At 40.2% G+C, this 21,765-nt stretch overlaps 1 protein-coding gene across 5 annotated transcripts in view; it reads right to left on the minus strand.

Annotated features, from left to right (window-relative positions):
• LOC105478808 (methyltransferase 4, N6-adenosine) overlaps window positions 1–21,765 on the minus strand; it is a 129,542-nt gene that overhangs the window by 70,284 nt on the left and 37,493 nt on the right. For 2 of the 5 annotated variants that reach the window (XR_011617058.1, XR_011617060.1), the window contains one exon: window positions 3,099–3,302. The exons of 2 other annotated variants lie outside the window; for them this stretch is intronic. Coding sequence is in view for 1 of the 3 variants with exons in the window: in XM_011736437.3 (XP_011734739.2) it covers window positions 3,336–3,343 (8 nt within the window). In the remaining 2 variants the exon portion in view is untranslated. Of the gene's footprint in view, window positions 1–3,098; window positions 3,344–21,765 lie in introns of those variants that run through there. One more of the 5 variants, XM_011736437.3, reaches the window with a different exon arrangement.

Genomic DNA, 21,765 nt, shown 5'->3' on the forward strand with positions numbered 1-21,765 from the left:
CAGACCAGCCTGGCCAACATAGTGAAACCCCTACAAAATTAGCCAGGCGTGGTGGCGGGGCCTATAGTCCCAGCTACTTGGGAGGCTGAAGCAGGAGAATTGCTTGAACCCAGGAGGCAGAGGTTGCAGTGAGCTGATACTGTGCCACTGCACTCCAGCCTGGGCAACAAGAGCAAAACTCAGTCTCAAAAAAAAAGTGCAACTTAAAACAACACTCAGTCATCATTTTTCAATTTCTGAAAAACGTTGATAGGTAACATTTAATAACACTCTGTTGGTAAGAATATGGGAAAATAAGCAGTATAATTGCTTATGGCAAGAACATAAGTTGATTCAACCTTTCTGAAGTACAGTTTTGCAATATATATCAGATAATCTACTCATAAACACAGAAAATTCCTTTTCTAGAAATTACATAGATATATTCAAACAAGTACAAAACAACACATGTACAAGATATGCACTGCAGCGTTACTTGTTATAGCAAAAGACTAGAAACAACCTATAAGCCTGTCAACAGGTGACTGGCTAAATAAATTATGATATATCCACTCAATGAAATATCCTATGCCGGCAGGGTGCTGGAGCTCATGCCTGTAGTCCCAGCACTTTGGGAGGCCAAGCCGGGCAGGAGTTGGAGACCAGCTTGGCCAACATGGCAAAACCCCGTCTCTACTAAAAAAATACAAAGAATTAGCTGGGCATGGCGGCAGGTACCTGTAATCCCAGCTACTCGGGAGGCTGAGGCAGGAGAATTGCTTGAACCCAGGTGGAGGAGGCTAAAGTGAGCCAAGATCGTGCCATTGCACTCCAGCCTAGGCACCAAAAGTCAAAAAGAAAAAAAGAAAAGAAAAGAAAAAAGAAAAGAAAAGAAAGAGGAAGGAAAGAAGGAAGGGAGGAAGGGAGGAAGGAAGGAAGGAAGGAAGGAAGGAAGGAAGGAAGGAAGGAAGGAAGGAAGAGAGGGAGGGAGGGAGGGAGGGAGGGAGGGAGGGAGGGGAAAGAAAGATCCTACAGCCATTAAAATTAATGAGGATGCTTTTTTTGTAACAATATAAAATAATTTCAAATGTTAAGTTAAAAAAACACAAAGTATAAAACCATGTGAAGAGTATGCTACCATTTTTATGAAAAGAGAGGGGGGACTGTCTGCTTACATGTTTGTTGGCATATACATAAAGTAGTTCTGGAAGCATGTTTACAAAACTCATAGCATTGTTTCCTTACAAAGAGAGAAGACTGCTTGGCTGATGAATGGGATGGAAGGGAAATTTATAAGCCTTATTGTAATTTTGAATCGTGACTATATTTCATATGCAAAAAATAAATTTAAAAATTGAAAATAAAAGGACACTTGAACTCTGATCACTGATTCTATCTCAGCCTCTGTGATCTTGAATCACTGCATTTCTCTGTAGCTCATTTTTTCCCTTCAAAAAATAAGAAAGTTAGACTGGCAAATCTGTCCATTTCCCTCTAATTTTAGAGTTTTAGTTAGGCATATGTAAGAAATCATGGCTTCAGGGAAAAAAATAGAATAATACTTTTACACATTGTATATATAAAGTTTAACGGTGGCTCTGGCCCATGCAATTGTGATTCTATTTCTTCATAGTCGTGTAGCAAAAGCCTGGATTCAATGCAAGCAGGCCTACCCCTCCTTCTTACAAACACATGACATCAACATGGTCTTTATGAAAATTGGAGGTGTCTATGTAGAGCCTCTGTAACCACATGCCAAGCAAGCAGGTACTTGTAATTCTCCAACTCAGGACTCCTGAAGACAAGTAGTTCTCACTGTTTAACACAGTCCACTTAAGGAAAGTCAAAGACCCCAAGACCTTCTCATCCCACCCATTCTCGCTGTGGTAAGAATCTGCTTCACTCAATACAGAAACATTCTGGTTTATACCTGTGCATACAGACAACTTAGTGGTTTAGAAGTTGCCACACACAGCTAAAAATCTACTTTCGATGAAAAGTAGGGCCAAGAATACAGTTGTTGCAAATATGCAACGCTCTACACTGTAACCAAACAACTCCCAACACTAACTTAAAACTACAAAGCAAAAGAGCAGCAACTAAAAATAATACCATACTCAAAAAAACGGAATGATTTAAGGATAAGAATTTCTCTTTGATATTGTAGGAATTGCATTTGTCTAAATGTGAACAAGGGCAATAAGAGTTTTGCAAACTTGTCAAAACTACATGATAGCCAGATGCTTTAGCCAAAAGATACTGAATTAGAATCCCTAGTTACCTGCTAATTTTCATTTATGAAACCAAATTTTAGTCAACTTTAATAACTCATTCAAAAGATTATTGGAACTAGTTCTTACTTATAATCTAAAAATGAGAGTCTATGGAACATGTAGTTTGCCTCCATATCCCTCATTTGTAAGAGAATATTTATTCCTACATTTTAAAGATCAAATGATCAAACAAGTTGTAACAATATTTTAAAAACTGCAAAGGGATTGATATATTTCACAAATGTAAATCATTATTAGCATTTGTTATCATTATTAAATCCTGAGGTGGCTCAGGCTATAATAGTCACGCAGCATTGAGCTGCTACGGATAATAACCACTGAGTTGTTAAAGATTTCGAAGGATTCTGGTAAGACTGAGCGATTTTGGCAAATGTTAATTTCTTATTTTTTTTTTCACATAATAGAGACCAGGTTTCACCATGTTGGCCAGGCTGGTCTCAAAACTCCTGACCTCAGGTGATCCGCCAGCCTCCACCTCCCAAAGTGCTGGGATTACAGGCATGAGCCACCACACCTGGCTGACAAATGCTAATATTTAATTGAGTTATTGAAATTAAAGTTATTCTAAAACATTGTTTAGAAAGTTGTATATTGGGAATGAACCAATAGATGATTATATAATATGCATATATTTGATTCATATAGACAAATTTCCTAACAAGTATGTTTTGCCAGGGCACCCAATCTTTAGTTTCTAATAAGCAACTGTTGAGGAAGTGAAATGCACCAAATTTTCACATTCTGCATTTGGGAAATATGCCCTGGAGATATTTAATAACACACTCTGCTTTTTTGCAATGATTATGTTAGTATATACAAACTTACCTTCAGGATCTGTTTTAATTACAAATGTGTCATGCATAAAACATGTGGAATCATTTCAATATGTTCATTATCCTTTGCTTCATTCTTCAATTCACAAGGCAACTTTAATTGTAGTATATTCATCAACTCTTCTTTAGTCTTAAGATTTCCACAGATATTAGTTCAGCTTAAATTTATAGAAAATAGTCCTCTGGCAGGTTGCCCCTGATTGGGTTCCACATGAGAGGACAGTATTAATCAAGGTACTGGAAAACATGTAAGCGCCAAAGCCATATTAAATCTAGGCTCCATCCCATAGGACCCTGATTATGGAAATAGATTCACATATTTTAGTGTTAATGTTTGCAACCACAATTCTTTCTCAAATGAAACCCGAAGCACTCATGCAGATTAGCACTGGTCTAACATTTTAAAACTTGGCTTTTAATCGAACTTCAGAGAAAATGATTGCAGCCTCACTGCGTACTTATTCTCCCTACTTTGCCAGGGTAACATGAAACTTAATTAGTCCTCTGTTGAGGCTATTTGCTCCTCTGAAGTTTAAGTTTCTATGAAGGTTGAATCATTAAATAATTGCAGTGGAAACATTTTTTACAATTCTTTCCCCAAATCAAAAGTAATTTGAAAAAGCCCAAGGTACCTAACATTGTAGGGATTGAAATGTAATTAGTTGGTAGATATACTAGAATTTATTTGAGACAGTGGACCAGAAGTTGATGCTCAGAGGAGGAATCAAAATAAAAAGCCACCGTGAATGAAAGCAAAGAGGCAAATATGTAAAGAAAGTCAGAGAATTTCAGGAGGAAAAAAAAAAAAAAACCAGCAAGAAGTCATTAAAAGTGGATGGCATCGTTAAACATCAAGGGCAACTTAGGTGATTTTTTACAAGAGTTAGTTGCCCTGAGGAGAAAGGGCCTAATTGAACCAGCATTCAAGTGGCTGAAAGGAAAGCAATTTTGACCAGCCACCAAAAAGTAGATTTAAACCCAGACAAAAAAAATGGAGGGGAACTTTCTTTCCCAGTAAGTATACGGAGAGAGAAATACCTCTATCCTTATGCTAGAGCAATTGTTTTGTACCTTTTGCCCACCAAGACACATGTGGCAAATAATGTTTCCATTTAGACACACCCTTACAAGCACAAAAAACCTAGCATATTAGATAGGTGCAACTGTTCACCACATTTCATTTCTTTCTCTTCCACTCTAGAATTGTCACATGTGACTGTCATCTGTGTGGGATAGGCACTGTAATGGGTGGGAAAAGTCAATCATTAATTATTCAGAATGACTGAGACACCTCTAGTTGCTACCACTCCCGAGCAGAGGTAAGATAAACTAGAAAGGGCAACTGGAAATGCCTAGGGAAGGCCAGAATGTCTGACTACTTGTCAATAAGCTCATGAGAGCCCCCGGGTTAAAATAATTAGCCATTCCCCAAAGGCTTTGTGGATCTCAGCCCTGTCACTCACTAACAACCTTCTAGACCAACAGCCAAGATTTCTCTATGAGCTCGCACAACCTTCTACTGTAACAGAAGAAATAGAGATAAAAAAAATTCAATCCAAATTTTTAAAACTATAACCTACATATTTTAAATTTTGGACATCTAGTGAAATAATGTCAGCTCACCCCTCAATATATAACTTTCTAAGCAATGTTCTAAAAAAGGTAGATTGTGAAAACAAAAAGTTGACTAACAAGGGAACTTGCTTCTGATTTGGATCTTGTCAAAAATATGAAACTAAAAACCCACCACAGGGAATTGAAGCCTACAGAGAAAATCCAAAAAGTCTTTCTCATTTCACATCTTTTAGGAAGCTTATTTTGTACACATCTCTTATCTGAGATACAGTACTTATTGTCATTACCATTCAGACTGACATTCAATCACCTACTTCCTGTAAGTTTATTTAATTTTTCTGTTATATCTTCTCATTCCAATTAGATTATAAATTCCAGATGATCAGCATTGTATTCCTCTCAGCCTGAAGGCCATGTGGGGCACAAAGAAGGCGTGCTGGATGTTTGTTTGTGACCAAGTCCCACGCTGTTGCCCAGGCTGGAGTGCAGTGGCGTGATCATAGCTCACTGCAGCCTCGAGCTCCTAGGCTTGAGTGATCCTCCTGCCCAACCTCCTGAGTTGCTGGGACTATAGGCACACACCACAACACCTGGCTAATTTTTAAATTTTTTTGTAGAGAGGGGGCTCTTCCTATGTTGCCCAGGCTAATTTTGACCTTCTGGCCTCAAGCAATCTTCCCACATGGGCCTCCCAAAGTGCTGGGATTACGGGCATGAGCCATTGCACCCTGCCAGCATGCTGTTAAATGCTTGTATGATTAATTAAGTAAATTTAATTAATTTCTACATTTTTCTATTGTTTTCTTTCTAGCCATCATTTTCTGTGGATTTATTTAAACACTATTGCAATTAGAGTAAACAAATATATGTATGTGTATGTGTCTGTGTATATATAATACCTAAAGGCAACTGGTAGCTGTCATAAACTGAGAATTAAGAAAAATGTATCTGCCTTTGGCAGGGTGCAGTGGCTCACGTCTGTAATCCCAGCCCTTTAGGGGGCCAAGGCAGTATATCACTTGAGGCAAGAGTTCAAGACCATGGCCAACATGGTGAAACCCCATCTCTACTAAAAATAAAAAAATTAGCTGGGTGTGGTGCTGGGTGCCTGTAATCCCAGCCACTAGGGAGGCTGAGGCACGAGAATCACTTGAGCCTTGGTGGCAGAATGTTGCAGTGAGCCTAGACAGTGCCACTGCACTAGAGCCTGGGTGACAGTGAGACTCCGTTTCAAAAGAAAAAAAAAAATATATATATATATATATACACACACACACATACACACACATATACATATCTGTCTTTAATCAGATACATCATCAAAAACTGAAATGAATATACTTTTAACCTTGGACAGAAACTGCTTTTAATATGGAAATGTTGGTGAACTCTTAGGGAAAATAGACTAAAATGTACATCTGAATCTAAGGAACATTTTTGTCCACAGATTAAACACATAATTACATAAGTTGAGTTTATTTTAGTATCATTCTAATTGTTTTCTTTTGCATCAGTTTTATTCCTGAAAGTTATCTTCTCCTTACTTCTAGTGTCACTTTTTTAAAGAAAGCTGTTACCAAGATAAATCTCAGAAAATACAAATCTAAGCAAGTCAATTTAGGGTAACTCAGTTTATAGAGATTTGCATTTATAGCCACATTATTACGTTAAGAAATAAAGGTTGGCGTGCCCCATCATATGTTCCTGGCCAGTTTTGCAGAAAGTAACGTCAACCTAGAAAACAACATGAAAGCCAGCAACTGAGTTTCTAATGTTATGCTCACTATGGGGAACATTACATTGAGCAAAGGAGGCCAACAAATGCCATGTGTGAGCAACCTGAACTCCTCAAAGGAAAGAGGAAAAATGTTATGTTAGATCAGTGGTTCTCAACCCTTGTTGAAAGTAGAAACCTGAGAAGCTTAAAAAAACAACAACAACAACAAAAAACCATTGCTTGTCTCCCATCCCTAGACATTCTATTTACTTTGTCTGGGAGAGTCACAGGCATTGCCGGGACAGTGGTGCACACTTAAAATACCAGCTACTCAGGAGGCTGAAACAGGAGGATCCCTTGAGCCCAAGAGTTGATAGATCAGCCTGGGCAACATATTGGGACATCCCTCTCAAAAAAAAAAAAAAATTATTAGATGCATATAATGTACAGCCAGAGTTGAGAACCATTAGGCTAAATGATATAAAATTACAAATAAGCTTTCTAAAAAGACACATTTTCCCTCTTTATACTTCCAGGGCTAATTCAGGCAAAGTCTGAGCTACTCTTTAGTACAGCCCTCTTTATGTAGACTTAAAAGTTAACACATACATATACACAAGCCTCTAGGTTTCCCATGAAAACCATCTGTCAAAATTATACTAGCTAGAACCAACATGTTAAAAACTACAATTATAAAGAATGTTAATTCTTTGATTCTATTGAATTTCCACGGACTTTTTTGATCTCAAGTGATAAAAGCTAAATCATTCTAGCTGGAGTGAAAAGTGGAGGAATGGATTTAATCAGCAAATAGCTAGAAAGGACCAGAATAGGTCTCACATGAAGCACGATAGATCTAGGACCCAAATAAAGTCACCAAGACTTGGTTTCTTACTCTCATACTCCCTTGCACTAGTCCTTATCTCTGCTTCCCTCTAGACATGGATGTCATTCTTTCTGTCATGAGTACCCTACTCTGTGAGTTCCTACTCCAAGTGGTAGGAATCCCAGGTTCACATCTTTACAGCACCCTATCCTGAAAGGCAAAATATGGCCTTTCCTGCTCCTTCAGGAGAAAAGTCCCAGATAATGCCTCTGCTGGCTCCAAGTTGGATCACAAGCCCATACTGAAAATCTCAAAAATATTACCTGCCTATAATATATCACTCAAAAATTAATTGAGTTTTAAAATGTTAATACGAGGACTGGGCACGGTGGCTCACGCCTGTTATTCCAACACTTTGGGAGGCCAAGGCGGGTGGATCACTTGAGGTCAGGAGTTCAGGATCAGCCTAGCCAATATGGCAAAACTCCCTCTCTACCAAAAATACAAAAATTAGCCGGGTGTGGTGGCACATGCCTGTAATCCCAGCAACTCTGGAGGCTGAGGCATGAGAACTGCTTGAACCTGGGAGGCAGAGGTTGCAGTGAGCCGAGATCACACCACTGCACTCCAGACTGGGCAACAGGGCGAGACTCAAAAAAAAAAAAACAAAAAACAAAATAAACTATTAATAGGAATAAACATAGAAAAGAAGCAAAGAGCGTAAACCACCACTTTGGAGAATTCTATATTTGTCTGGAACAAAATTCACCTAACAGGAAATACAGTAGTTGAATCATAAAAATAGTCAAAGGTCATATCAAGGTCAGACTTTTATTTAAAGGGATGAATTTTATTTTTATTCTGAGACCAAAGGGGGCCACAAAAGGATTTCAGGAAAAGAATGAGATGATCAGATTTGTTTTAGGAAGATTACTTTGGCATATGGGAATAGATTGAAGAGAATGCATTTTAAAAATAGACACAAGTTAGAAGGATATTACAGTTATCCACATGAAAAGAAATCTAAACTTGTACTAAGGCAATGGTTAAGACAAATAGAGACAAGAAATGGATTCGAGATTTTTAAGGATGTGGTATCTACAGTAACTAGATTGGGTATTAGATGCCCAGAAAGGAAGAGGATTCAGAATGACTCACTGTTTCCTGGCTTGGGAAACTTGGAGGATAGTCACACTGTTAACTAAGAATTCAGGAATAGAGGCAGGTTTGGAATGGATAGATGATAAATTCAGTTTAGTGTTAAAGTTGTCTATAGGATTGAAATGGAGGCCAACTCATACTGTAAAGCCAACTATAAGATCAACTTTAATTATAAAGTCAAATGTTAGATGATTAAGGCATAAATATATTAAAGTCACACTCAGGACAAAGATAGAACCAGAAAGGGGAGCTAGATGACATTTCTAATGAATGTGGAAGAGACAAATTAGTAAATAACCCCAACTACAATGGTATAAAGGACATTCTAGCCAGAGGGCATGAGCCTCCAGAAAGATCTAACATGAGGAGAAAACAAAGGTTTTGAAACAGAAGTAAGGACAAAATGAACGCTGACCTGACCCCTGTCCAGATCTGGTCATGGAGATTGGAGAGCAGCAGCAGTCACTTGGCCAGGATGTGAAGCGGGTGGGAGAACACTGGGTATCAGCAAGGGCAAACAAGCGCACTATGAAGTCTTCTGTTTTGACTCTCCAGCATCCAAACCCCCTTTCTACTGTGGGGGAAATCCCAGAGGAGGTGGGGGCAGGGCACACTTTTGGGAAGCCTTACAAAGAAGGCACTAGCACATGACTTAGGTTCTGCCATCTCCATGTCCCGCCCTGGACCTTGAGACAGTTGTGTAAGGGCACGGTGAACTTGAGAAATTTTTCACAGCACAAGCAGCAGTTCAACTGACGGTCCCATGACTCATTAGGACATGAGGCATATTGTAACATTAAACATGCCATACCCAATATTGTTCGGGCTTCAGTAGGGCAAAGAAAGGACTTCCAATACTCACTTCCGCCCTAAAAGCCCCACTTCCTGTCATGTGATATAGTCTATTGTCTGTTCTCATGTGATAATTTGGGGGAAGTGAGGAGAAGACAATTTGAAAACAGAGGTTAGTAGAATTTTTAATAATACAGTGTCATGGTAATTTTTAACTCTAAAATATTAATTTTTACATACATTTTATTATTAAACTACAGAACACAGATAGCCAAGGGCTCAGTGATGGCAGTGACAGAGGTGGTGACCCAGCAGCAGGCCCCACAACAAACTGACCCTGTGCCGGGCCCGGGCCGTGATTCCAGCTGCAGCTGCACAGCCTCACTTGTCTCCTGCCCATCTTCCGACCCTGATTCTCAAGCCTTCTCATTATTGGGTTTCTTGGCAATCAATTCCTTTTATGTTTAAGTTAACCAAAGTTGGTTTCTGTAATTTTCAACTGAGAACTCTAATAGCTATAGATGAAAAGCACTTCCAGAGGAGGAATGGAGGGTGCCGTATGCTGGAGTCCCTGGCTGTTTTAAGAAACCCAACATTGTAGTATTTGGAGTTTCACAGAGTTTCTGTGGAAGAGAAAAATGATCTGATAAAATGAAAATGTAAGTACGTGTATGTCAGAATATACCATAACTACCACCCAGCCTGGATGCAGTGGCACGATCTCGGCTCATGGCAGCCTCCACCTCCCAGGTTCAAGCAATTCTCCTGCCTCAGCCTCCCCAGTAGCTGGGACTACAGGCAGGCTACCACACCCTGTTATCTTTTGTATTTTAGTAGAGGCGGGGTTTCACCATGTTGGCAGGCTGGTCTCCAACTCCTGACCTCAGGTGATCCACCCACCTTGGCCTCCCAAAGTGCTGGGATTACAGGTGTGAGCCATCGTGCCCGGTCCAGGAATACCTTCTTCCTCTGGCCACGATTTTGTGTCGGTTGTTTTGCTCCCAATGAAACAGAAATTATATAAGTGATCAAATTTGTCCAAAGACTTTAGTCTTTATTTCCTACCAAATGCAGGGCCTAGTAGTTTCGCCTGTGCATTTCCTATACTTCCGCCTGAAAGGTGAGATTCTACAACCACCTACACGTCCCGGATTTGAGAGGCAGCGACACTCCCTCAGCAATGAGTTTCTTGGGTGAGTGATAGAGGGATGGTGCTTGACCTTGACAATTAAGCATCTGTATGTGTGACCAGACGGTCTTATGGAGGTAGGGCAGAGGTGGAAGTAGGGGTAGGAAGAGGAGAGTGTCCCCATCTCTTTAGCTGTTTCACTCAGCCAAGAAGTTAAGATTCCAACTGTAAGTCTACTTGTAATTTTCTCTTACCTTCCATGGGCTACTGAAGGAAACATATATAAAGCAAATAATCATGATTATGAAATGTAAGAGCTTTTAGCAGGAGATGAGTAGACCTTCCACATTTTCTCATGTTCCCACCTCTGGGAAGGGGCACAAAGGACCAAGTTTACATCACGTAAGCACTGCAGGTCACAGTCATCTCTAGGCATCCCATCTGCTTTCCATGAGAAGGAAACATTGTTTCCTGAGTGTCCAGTCCCACGCAGGAGATTTCCTCAAGATCTATCTCCCTCATCTATATATAATCATTTTGCCTCTGCGTCTGGCACTTCACATCTTGGTCTCAGCTTCACTTCCAGCAGCAGTAAACTTACATATGACTAATTATGAGAATTAATACATCAAACTCCAATGAGCTTGGTTTTAAACCTGTGGAATCCTTAGCCAGGATGAGCATCCCTGTTAATCTATAGAATGCATGCCTGTAGGAAGTCCAAAGCACACAGCAGAAGGCCTGGCAAAAATTTTGGACAATGAAGGGGATGGCTTGAGAAGGGGTTGCAGGCCTGAAGCCTTGCTGGAATAGCCTTGCCGGAAAGGACAGAGGCCTACAGAGACTGACACTTCAGGGGTGTGGAAGATGACAGGGCTAAGAGACAAAGTGAGATTATCTAGTCACAGCTGTGGCTGGAACACATTCCAGGTGACTGTGCTGACACAGAGGAAAGTGTCGAGAGTTGCCCGGAACAGATTAGCCTTTGTCAGTGCAATCCAGTAAGAGCTCTCCAACCCGCAGAGGGCTGTCTGGGCTCTGACGGGAACATTGGCTTAAAGGTTTTATGCTTCAGCAAAATACAGGTGTTAGTGGACTGGGTTGCCAGGGGAGGGTGAGGCCTATATCAGAATGGAAGTAACCAACTTCCAGTGACCTTTTAAGGAGGCAGAGCAAAATGCCACCATGGCCATGCTGTCTGTCCTCACACTCAAACTCACACGACTCCTGTTGCACTTTTATCTTTTACACTTAAGTTTTATATCATTTTGTTACTATTCTATACTCTGTAATCCAGCAATTATAAATTGTAAACCCAGGAGGCCAAGGACCATGTCTGTCTTGTTCCACACTACATCCCCTTGGACTACGTGCTAAGTAGATATATTTAAAATATTTGCTCAGCTACTGAAGAAACTAGATTGTTGACCCAAGTGCTACATACTTTATCATCATATCTTCCACTCTATCAAGATGCACTAAAAAGCTAAAAACTTCTAAAATATTCTCATGTCATATTTTGGTCCTTTTTCTTGGGTATGTACAAAACAATTATGTCATAGATTAAAAATTTAAAGTGGGCCAGGCGCGGTGGCTCACAGCTGTAATCCCAGCACTTTGGGAGGCCGAGGTAGGTGGATCATGAGGTCAGGAGTTCAAGACCAGCCTGACCAATATGGTGAAACCTCATCTCTATTAAAAATACAAAAATTAGCCAGGCGTGGTGGCACGCACCTGTAGTCCCAGCTACTCAGGAGGCTGAGGCAGGAGAATCGCTTGAACCCAGGAGGCAGAGATTGCAGTGAGTCGAGATCGTGCCACTGCACTCCAGCCTGAGTGACAGAGCAAGACCCCAGCTCAAAAAAAAAAAAAAAAAAAATTAAGTGAACTCCAACATTTGAAATTACAAGTAGAATACTGAGAATATAGTAAAAATAAAGTCTATCAATACGCAAAATCCCCTGGGTCTCAGTAAGGTGGAGACAAGCTTCAGATATGCATCCCTGTGGGCACTACATTTCTATCATGTGAATGCACTCTTCACTATATTTGTGCAGACATGGGATGGTATATGACTATCAGAACAATAGCAGTTGTATAATTTTTAACAAAATTGTCTTGGTACAGTTCAAGATCAGCCTGGGTAACATGGTGAGACTGATTCTCTACAAAAATACAAAAATTAGCCATGTGTGGTGTGTGGTGCCCTGCACCTGTAGCCCCAGCTACTTGGGAGACTGAGAGGTGGGAGGGTTCCTTAAGCCTGGGAGGTTGAATCTGCAGTGAGCCATATCACCCCCAATGCACTCCCACTTGGGCAACAGAGCAAGACCCTGTCTCAAAAAAAAAAAAAAAATCGTCTTGATATTTATAGTAGTAAGTTTTCTAAAACATTTATTTCCACAGGTATTCCATCATTAAACTATGGAACACTGAAAAAAATGACATGAAAAGCCTGAATGATATAAGAAATTCAGTAAAATCCTAATTAAAATAAATGTTGCATAATAGCAATTCTTACCAATATATGTCTTTTATAAAATGCTTATGAATACTTTAGAGAATCAGGGCACAGATTTGTAGTCTTTAAACACTCCAGAAAATAATTATTTCTATGTGCAAAAGAATTGACAATGTTCTCTTAGTATTATAAGTTGTACCACTTTAGCAACTCTAAATTATTTGAAAACCATACATTTACAACTGAGCTAATATTATAGAATAGCTTGTGGAGTTATTAAAATCATTCACTTTCTCTAGTTAATAAATATGGAAGAAAATCATTCTACTTAAGAAAAGATTTCCCCCTATGAAGAAAGCATGAGTGTCTACTCTTTTAGGAACCAGCCTATCTTTAACTGTCTTCCAATCTTCCTTTTTTGTATTTTTTTTATTTTTTGAGATGGAGTCTCGCTCTGTCGCCAGGCTGGAGTGCAGTGGCGTGATCTCGGCTCACTGCAACCTCTGCCTCCCGAGTTCAAGTGACTCTCCTGCCTCAGCCTCCCGAGTAGCTGGGACTACAGGCACGCACTACCACATCTGGCTAATTATTGTATTTTTAGTAGAGACAGGGTTTCAGCATGTTGGCCAAGATGGTCTCGATCTCCTGATCTCATGATCCGCCTGCCTTGGCCTCCAAAAGTGCTGGGATTACAGGCGTGAGCCACCGTGCCCGGCCAACTGTCTTCCAATCTTTCTATTCCACTGACATGCCTGTTTCTTAGGAAAGTTATGAACATTATTGCAATATTACATCTTCTTAAATATTTCTACAGGTCTGAATCCGCTATTAATCCCTACCTTCTGGAAAACTCTTACTTCCATTTGGGAGAAAGGAGAAGAGGGTTTGAGACCTGTCACTGTGGGTAAAACGGTAGACAAGTCACTTAACCTCTCCGGGCCTCATTTGTAAAAGAGGGATGTATAATAATGTAAATAATGTCTGCCCCACAGAGTTGTGAGGACAAATAAGATACTGCATGTAGCAGTCCTTTGTAAACTGCACAACTTTACAAACACACTAATGCATTATGTCTGGCAACGAAAATTTCCACTCACTCCATCAAAAACCTCCCTTCCCTACATTAACCTTCAACTTTAATACAAACATTTCCAATCCAACATGAAACACATCTTTCTCAAGCTCCTACCATGCATAAAGCAAGGTGCTAGGAGCTAAAGATCCAAAAGGGAAGAGTCAGGGAGGAGGCTGAAAACTGCATGAGCTCAGCTATCCCATTGTGTGTAACAGAATAGAACAACCTTGAGACATGTTGTGTATAAGCATAATCAAAATGCTTGACTTTGAGAGTTTTTTCTCTATGTTCTTTTACTTAATAACTTTCAGAAATTTCAAGAGAGCAAACATATTTTCTGAAATTAAAAGCTTTTAGAGTACCAAGCTTACAATAGAACATGTGTCCTCAGAGACAATAAACCATCTGTCCTATCAATATGTTTAAAATCCTAGTGTGATATAATGCCAAATATAGTATATTTCTCAGTCTTAACATATGGAAAGGTTGACAGAGTCTCAAGGCCCTGATTCCTCCATGGACTGCCCACCTCCATCATAGGTCCAAGAGTGAGTTTTAGAACCTCATCTGTTGTAAGCTTGGACAGATCAAGTGTAATGCAAAGATCACTTTGTCTAGAGTTAGGCTTGGGCTGGACTGTCCATGTGTCCTCTGGGCCCTGCCATATTGCCTGCTGGGCTTTCCTAGGCACCCTCCCAAGTGAAAGAGGTACCCCTGGGCCCTTCTTTCCAGCCATTGGAGAGAAGAGACAAGAGGGGAACAGAAAGAAAGAGAAGGATAAAGAGAAAGGAAGAGATCCAAAAGTAAATGGCCACCCCCAAAAAGTAACATGTGAAGAAAAGCACTTTTAGCTTCTTCATACTTCCCCCTGAAACTTTCCCCTTTATGCCAGGCTCCACCCCATGATCTGGATATATGGACCTGAGGATTTCATTCTAGATCAAGCTTCTTTTCTCCAGGAGGGAGGAAGGGGTAAGTATGAGTTCAGCTGGGCTCTTACTCCCGTGCCTTCTGCCATGAGAAAGTCATGTCCTATTCAAGGCTGTTCCTCTGGCCTGAGACACTGAATGAGAAGATGTACATAGTGTCTGAATCTGACCTGTGATCTGAAGCAGAACCATGCCAGCCAACCTGCAACTACAAACATATAGAGTGAGAAATAAATCATGTTAATGTAAACCACTGAGATTTTGAAGTGGTTTACTGTTACACAGTATAACGCAGCAAACACTACCGAATTAATCTCCCAAAATAAGGCATGCAACAACTGTGTTTGCCCTATTACTCCTCAGCTGACACAATCGAGTCAATAACTTAATTGTAGCCTCTTCTGGCTTTCCATCTCCCAAAATCTTTTTAATGTCCCATAAAGCCGATTTGGACACCATTACTAATAGGTAAAAACCAATTTTACCTATTAGACGTTTATAGAACATTCCAACTAACAACAGCAGAATACTATTTTTCTAAATACATATGAAATATTCACCAAAATAAACCATATGCTGGGTGATAAAATAAGTCTCAATGAATTTTAAAAGAGATTTAAATTTATGCTTGAAATTTAACCAAAATCTCAACTGTGGCCTTGGGCAAGTCATTTAATTTCTTGTTACCTCTGTAAAGCAGGCTAACAACATTGCTTCACAAATGTTACAAAGATTAAATTATTTCCTGAATAAAAGTTCTTAATCAGTGTGTGACACATGACAGCTGATAGTACTGACTTTGTCATTGTCATTATCCTTAACTTGCGTTAAAGACCTCCCAAACTCAGTCAAGAACTGCTTATCAGTAAATTCCAAAGAAAAGCCCTCACTGGAAGCCATTATCTTCAGCAAACCAGTGCAGGAACAGAAAAACAAACACCACATGTTCTCACTTATAAGTGGGAGCTGAACAATGAAAACACATGGACACAGGGAAGGGAACAACACACACTGGGACCTGCTATGGGAGGGAATGCAGGGGGAGAGAATTAGGGAAAAGAGCTAATGCATGCTGGGCTTCATACCTAGGTGATGGGTTAATAGGTACAGCAAACCACCATGGCACATGTTTACCTATGTGACAAACCTGGACATCCTGCACATGTACCCCAGAACTTAAAAAACTAAAATAAATATAAAAAACTAAAAAAAAAAAAAAGAAAGAATAGCCTTCAAATATATAGGCGTATAATCAATAATCCTGGTGATCTTAATCAAGTTGAAGACTGAAACACAGGAATTTTTTTTTATCTATCATCAATATTTTGGCCTCAAGACAATCAATTTCAATTCTCATATCAATGTAAAATTATTAATTTACATGTCATTGCAGATAATGCAAAAGCAAAGCTAATCCACTCAGGTGAATCAGAATCTCATTTTCAGCACTGAAGTTCCCTATGCTCATACGTCTGCTCCAATTTTTCAATTTAAAAGGTTTTCTTCAATTTAGAATATACTGTCTTTAAAGTTTCCATCAATCTAAGGCACTCAAAAAAGGAAAAGGTCATTGAGATGGTATGGCAAATGAGAAAGAACGAAGTGACGACAAAATGCAAGAGCTAAAGGACTCATAGAAAATAAGAAAATGAGGCTGGGCACGGTGGCTCACACCTGTAATCCCAGCACTTTGGGTGGCCAAGGCAGGCGGATCACCTGAGGTCGGGAGTTCGAGACCAGCCTTACCAACATGGAGAAACCTCATCTCTACTAAAAACACAAAATTAGCCAGGCATGGTGGTGCATGCCTGTAATCCAGCTACTCGGGAAGTTGAGGCAGGAGAATCGCTTGAACCTGGGAGGTGGAGGTTGTGGTGAGCTGAGATTGTGCCATTGCACTCCAGCCTGGGCTACAAGAGCGAAACTCCATCTCAAAACAAACAAACAAACAAAAACAAGAAAACCTAGACTTAAACCTCACACCTCATACAAAAAAAATCAAAACTATTATGGACTTAAATACAAAACATGAAACGTTTTTATAAAATAGGAGAAAATATTCATGACCTAGGGATGGGCAAAGAGTTCTTAGACTTAACACCAAAAATATAATCAATAAAAGGAAAAATTTATGAATTGGACTTCATTGAAATTAAAATATTTATTCTGTGAATGGGTCGGGCACGGTGGTTCACGCCTGTGATCCCAGCACTGTGGGAGGCTGAGGCGGGCAGGTCACGACGTTGGGAGATGGAGACCATGCTGGCTAACATGGTGAAATCCCGTCTCTACTAAAAATAATAATACAAAAAATTAGCTGGGCGCGGTGGCGAGCGCCTGTAGTCCCAGCTACTCAGGAGTCTGAGGCAGGACAATGGCCTGAACCCGGGAGGCGGAGCTTGCAGTGAGCCGAGATCGCGCCACTGCACTCCAGCCTGGGGGACAGAGCCAGCCTCGTCCCCCATGTGACTGTACAACCCTTCGCTGACACCTTGGAAAACCAAAGGGTCAGAGTGTTCAGCCACACAGAATGTCCTTCCAAGAGATTAAAAGTGTTCCTAATAAATCTGCTCAATCAATACAGAGCACCTATAGGAAATTTAAGAGCACTGGCCCTCAGCCATCTCAGCAGAAGCCCAAAGAACAGAGGGATTATCTTGAAAAGATCTGTGGATTCGGCTCTAGTCTGATTATGTGAATCCCAATGAATTCCAAGCAAGATCCACAAGGTCCTTGAGAATTGCAGAACAGCAGAAAACTTGGCCTAAAAGGGACAGAAAGTACAAGACGAAAAGAAGGCTGTCAGATCCCCAAAACTCTACATACAGGAAGCAGGTTGAAAAAAGAACTCAGATGCAAGCACGTGCTGTCTTTCATAGAAAAGGAAGGATATCTCAGAGGATGGAACCAAACATCCAGAGGGTTGAACCAAGAGTTCAAAAGATAAAGCCAAGAGACCAAAGGGCAGAACTAAGAGTCATGGATTATTGCCAGGCCTTGAAATCTAATCAAGGAATTCTGCCTGGAGTTACCTGGCTGGATTTAAAAATTGCTTCAAACCAGTGAGGCTTTTTTCATCCATTTTCTCTTTTTTAATTGGTATGGCTGTAATTTTTATCCTATGCCTATCCTACTATTGTTATTTTAGGAATGTTGGGGGCAGGTACCACTTGCAAATGGAGAGGAATTTTTCCCAGGAGCTATACTTAATGGATTACACCAGAACCCTCTGTTCTCACCTAACTTAGGTGATTTAGATGATGAGATTTGGGACTTTTGAGCTGATGAGATTCTGAATTTTGAACTGATGCTGTAATGGCAGGAATGATACCCTTGAGAACCTTGGGAAAACTGAATGTATTGCATGTGTGAGATGAACATGGATTACTGGCAGCCAGACATGAGGCAGTGGTAGGTAAAATTCTAAGAATGGCTCCCAGTGTCCTTCATGTTTGTATAATCCTCTCCCTGATAAATGTGTTTGGAACCTGTAAATACGATGAAATATCACTCCTGTGATTATGTTACATTATATTAGAAAAGAGCGATTATTCAGGTGGGCCCAATCTAATCAAAAAACTCTAAAAGTAGAGAGTTTTCTCTAGATTGTTACATAAGGGGAAGTCAGAGAAATTCAAAGGATAAGGACTCGAGTAGTGCTATTGAGGCTGTGATGATGGAGAGCACCACGGGCAAGGACTGGAGAGCAGCCTCTAGGAGCTGAGAGTGACTCCCAGTCAACAGCCAGAAGGAACTGGGCACCTCAGTCCTGCGACCACACAGAACTGAATTCTGCTATCAATGTGAATGAGCATGAAAACAGATTCTTCCCCAGAGCCTCCACTTAAGAGCCCAGCCCACCCAATGCCTTACCTTTGGCCTTGTGAGATCCTAAGAAGTAAAACTCAGCCCAGACTGCCCAGGACTTCTGACCTAAAAACTGTGAGCTACTAATGGGTGCTGTTTTAAGCCATTATGATTGTGGTAACTTGTTATATCAGCAGTAGAAGAGTACTACATGAATAGATTAAATGTGACACATCCATACAATTGAATAGTACTCAGCAATAAAGAGGGATGAATTACTGATACATGAAACAGAAGATCTCAAAATAATTATGCTAATTGTAAGTTAGGCCCCAAAAAACAGTGCATGCCATATAATTTCATCTATGTAAAATCCTAGAAAATGCACAAAACTCTAGTACAGAAAGCAGATCAGTAATTTCCTAGAGATGGGATGGGGAAGGGCAATTAGGGAGAGATGGATTATAAAAGATCATCAGAAAATTTTGAGTGGTGATGTTTATTTTGTTTGTGATGGTGGTTTCACAAGGTATACACCTAAGTAAAAACTCAGTGAACTGTACATTTTAAATATGTGCAACTTCTTATATATCAATTATACCTCTGTAAAAATAATAAAAAATAAGCCTCCTAGATGACTGTAGAGAAGAAACCCAAATATCAGTTTCATTCAAAAAGTGGAGAATGCAGACAAGCAGGTTAAAAAAAAAATCCTCTTGTGATAGTTTGCTAAGAATGATGGTTTCCAGCTGCATCCATGTCCCTACAAAGGACACAAACTCATCCTTTTTGATGGCTGCATAGTATTCCATGGTGTATATGTGCCACATTTTCTTAATCCAATCTGTCACTGATGGACATTTGGGTTGATTCCAAGTCTTTGCTATTGTGAATAGTGCCGCAATAAACATACGTGTGCATGTGTCTTTATAGCAGCATAATTTACAATCCTTTGGGTATATACCCAGTAATGGGATGGCTGGGTCATATGGTACATCTAGTTCTAGATCCTTGAGGAATCGCCATACTGTTTTCCATAATGGTTGAACTAGTTTACAATCCCACCAACAGTGTAAAAGTGTTCCTATTTCTCCACATCCTCTCCAGCACCTGTTGTTTCCTGACTTTTTAATGATCGCCATTCTAACTGGTGTGAGATGGTATCTCATTGTGGTTTTGATTTGCATTTCTCTGATGGCCAGTGATGATGAGCATTTTTGCATGTGTCTCATTTTTTAGCAAACTATCACAAGAACAGAAAACCAAACACCGCATGTTCTCACTCATAGGTGGGAACTGAACAATGAGATCACTTGGACTCAGGAAGGGGAACATCACACACCGGGGCCTATCATGGGGAGGGGGGGGGGGAGGGGGGGAGGGGGGAGGGATTGCATTGGGAGTTATACCTGATGTAAATGACGAGTTGATGGGTGCAGCACACCAACAAGGCACAAGTATACATATGTAACAAACCTGCACGTTATGCACATGTACCCTACAACTTAAAGTATAATAATAATAAATAAATTTAAAAAAAAAAAAAATCCTCACTTAATTTCATCCCTAGTTCTGTTATATTGACAAAATAAACTGTATGCATTAATACCTTCTAAATTTCCAGCAAACAATTTTTTTTTTTTGAGTTGGAGTCTCGCTCTGTTACCCAGACTGGAGTGCAGTGGCACAGTCTCTGCTCGCTGCAACCTCCGCCTCCCAGATTCAAGCAATCCTCCTGCCTCAGCCCCCCTAGTAGCTGGGATTACAGGCACGCACCACCATGCCCAGCTAATTTTTGTATTTTTTTTAGTAGAGACAGGGTTTCGCCATGTTGGCCGGGCTGGTCTTGAACTCCTGACCTCAGGTGATCCACCCACCTCGGCCTCCCAAAGTGCTGGGATTACAGGCGTGAGCCACCATGCCCAGCCAGGAAACAAATTTTTTACAGAACAAAATTCTTCCTTTGTAACTTTTCTGAACCAGCATATTTTAGCTGCCTACTGTCTAGTAACAACAATATGGCTACTACCTACAGTTAGGAAATAAACGAAAATTTAATCAGGACACAGTTCCCACTCTCCTTTTCTCATACTGCTTAACAATCTCTAAGTGATCTGCTTCTCTAAACTTCTGCATCGCTTTCCATCTGTTTCACAACTCTTAGTGTTTGACTGTATTCCATGGCTTGTTACTTGTTTCTTACAGGAACCTTGTATATTCAATTAAATTCTAAGATACTTGAAGGCCAAGAATCAGTTCATTCATTGATAAAATATTGGCAGTTCCAGGTATGTTGGTGTAGGGCAGGAAAATGTAATTTTCCCTCAAACTTTCTAAGTTCTTGGCTGGGACCCCGTAACGAAAGACAAAAAACAAACAGAAGCTTATTAACATGTATATGTCATATACATGGGAGATACCCAGGGAATTAGTAATCCTCAAAGAGGTGGCTTAGAACCCTGGCTTATACAGCATCTGTATTAGCCCATTCTCACACTGCTAGGAAGAAATACCTGAGACTGGGAAATTTATAAAGAAAAGAGGTTTAATTGACTCATAGTTCCACATGGCTGGGGAGGCCTCTCAGTACAATCATGGTGGACAGCACCTCTTCACAGGGCAGCAGGAGAGAGAATGAGTACAAGCAGGGGAAATGCCAGGCTTATAAAACCATCAGATCGCATGAGACTCGCTCATTATCATGAGAACAGCACGGGAGATACCACCCTCATGATTCAATTACCTCTACCTGGTCCCACCCTTGACCTATGGGGATTATGGGGTTTACAATTCAAGGTGAGATTTGGATGAGGACACAGAGCCAAACCATATCAGCATCTTCAACAAAGAATAATACATTTTTAGACAAGTGAAAAGACAAAGGAAAAGGACCTTGAGACTCACAAGGCAGGAAACTTGAAAGGCAAATAAATGGGAAACTAATGGTAAAGGCAGAATGGTTAAATCTAGCTAATTTTAAAAAATGCAGTACCTCATATAGTTATCATTTTTATGGCAAAAGGATAAAAATGTACAATGTTATCTGTCAATTTAAAAAAGGAAAACTGTAAAAATAACCAGCTAGTTAGTAAAGTTTATCATAGAGATTCCTCTGTGCTGTCTCTGGGCTAAGGGTCTACAGTCTGGTGATTAACATTTGTCCTTCCTTGTAGAGAGGGAAGGGACA

This window comes from Macaca nemestrina, chromosome 19 (genome assembly GCF_043159975.1).
Source record: "Macaca nemestrina isolate mMacNem1 chromosome 19, mMacNem.hap1, whole genome shotgun sequence".
NCBI classification, from domain to species: Eukaryota; Metazoa; Chordata; class Mammalia; order Primates; family Cercopithecidae; genus Macaca; species Macaca nemestrina.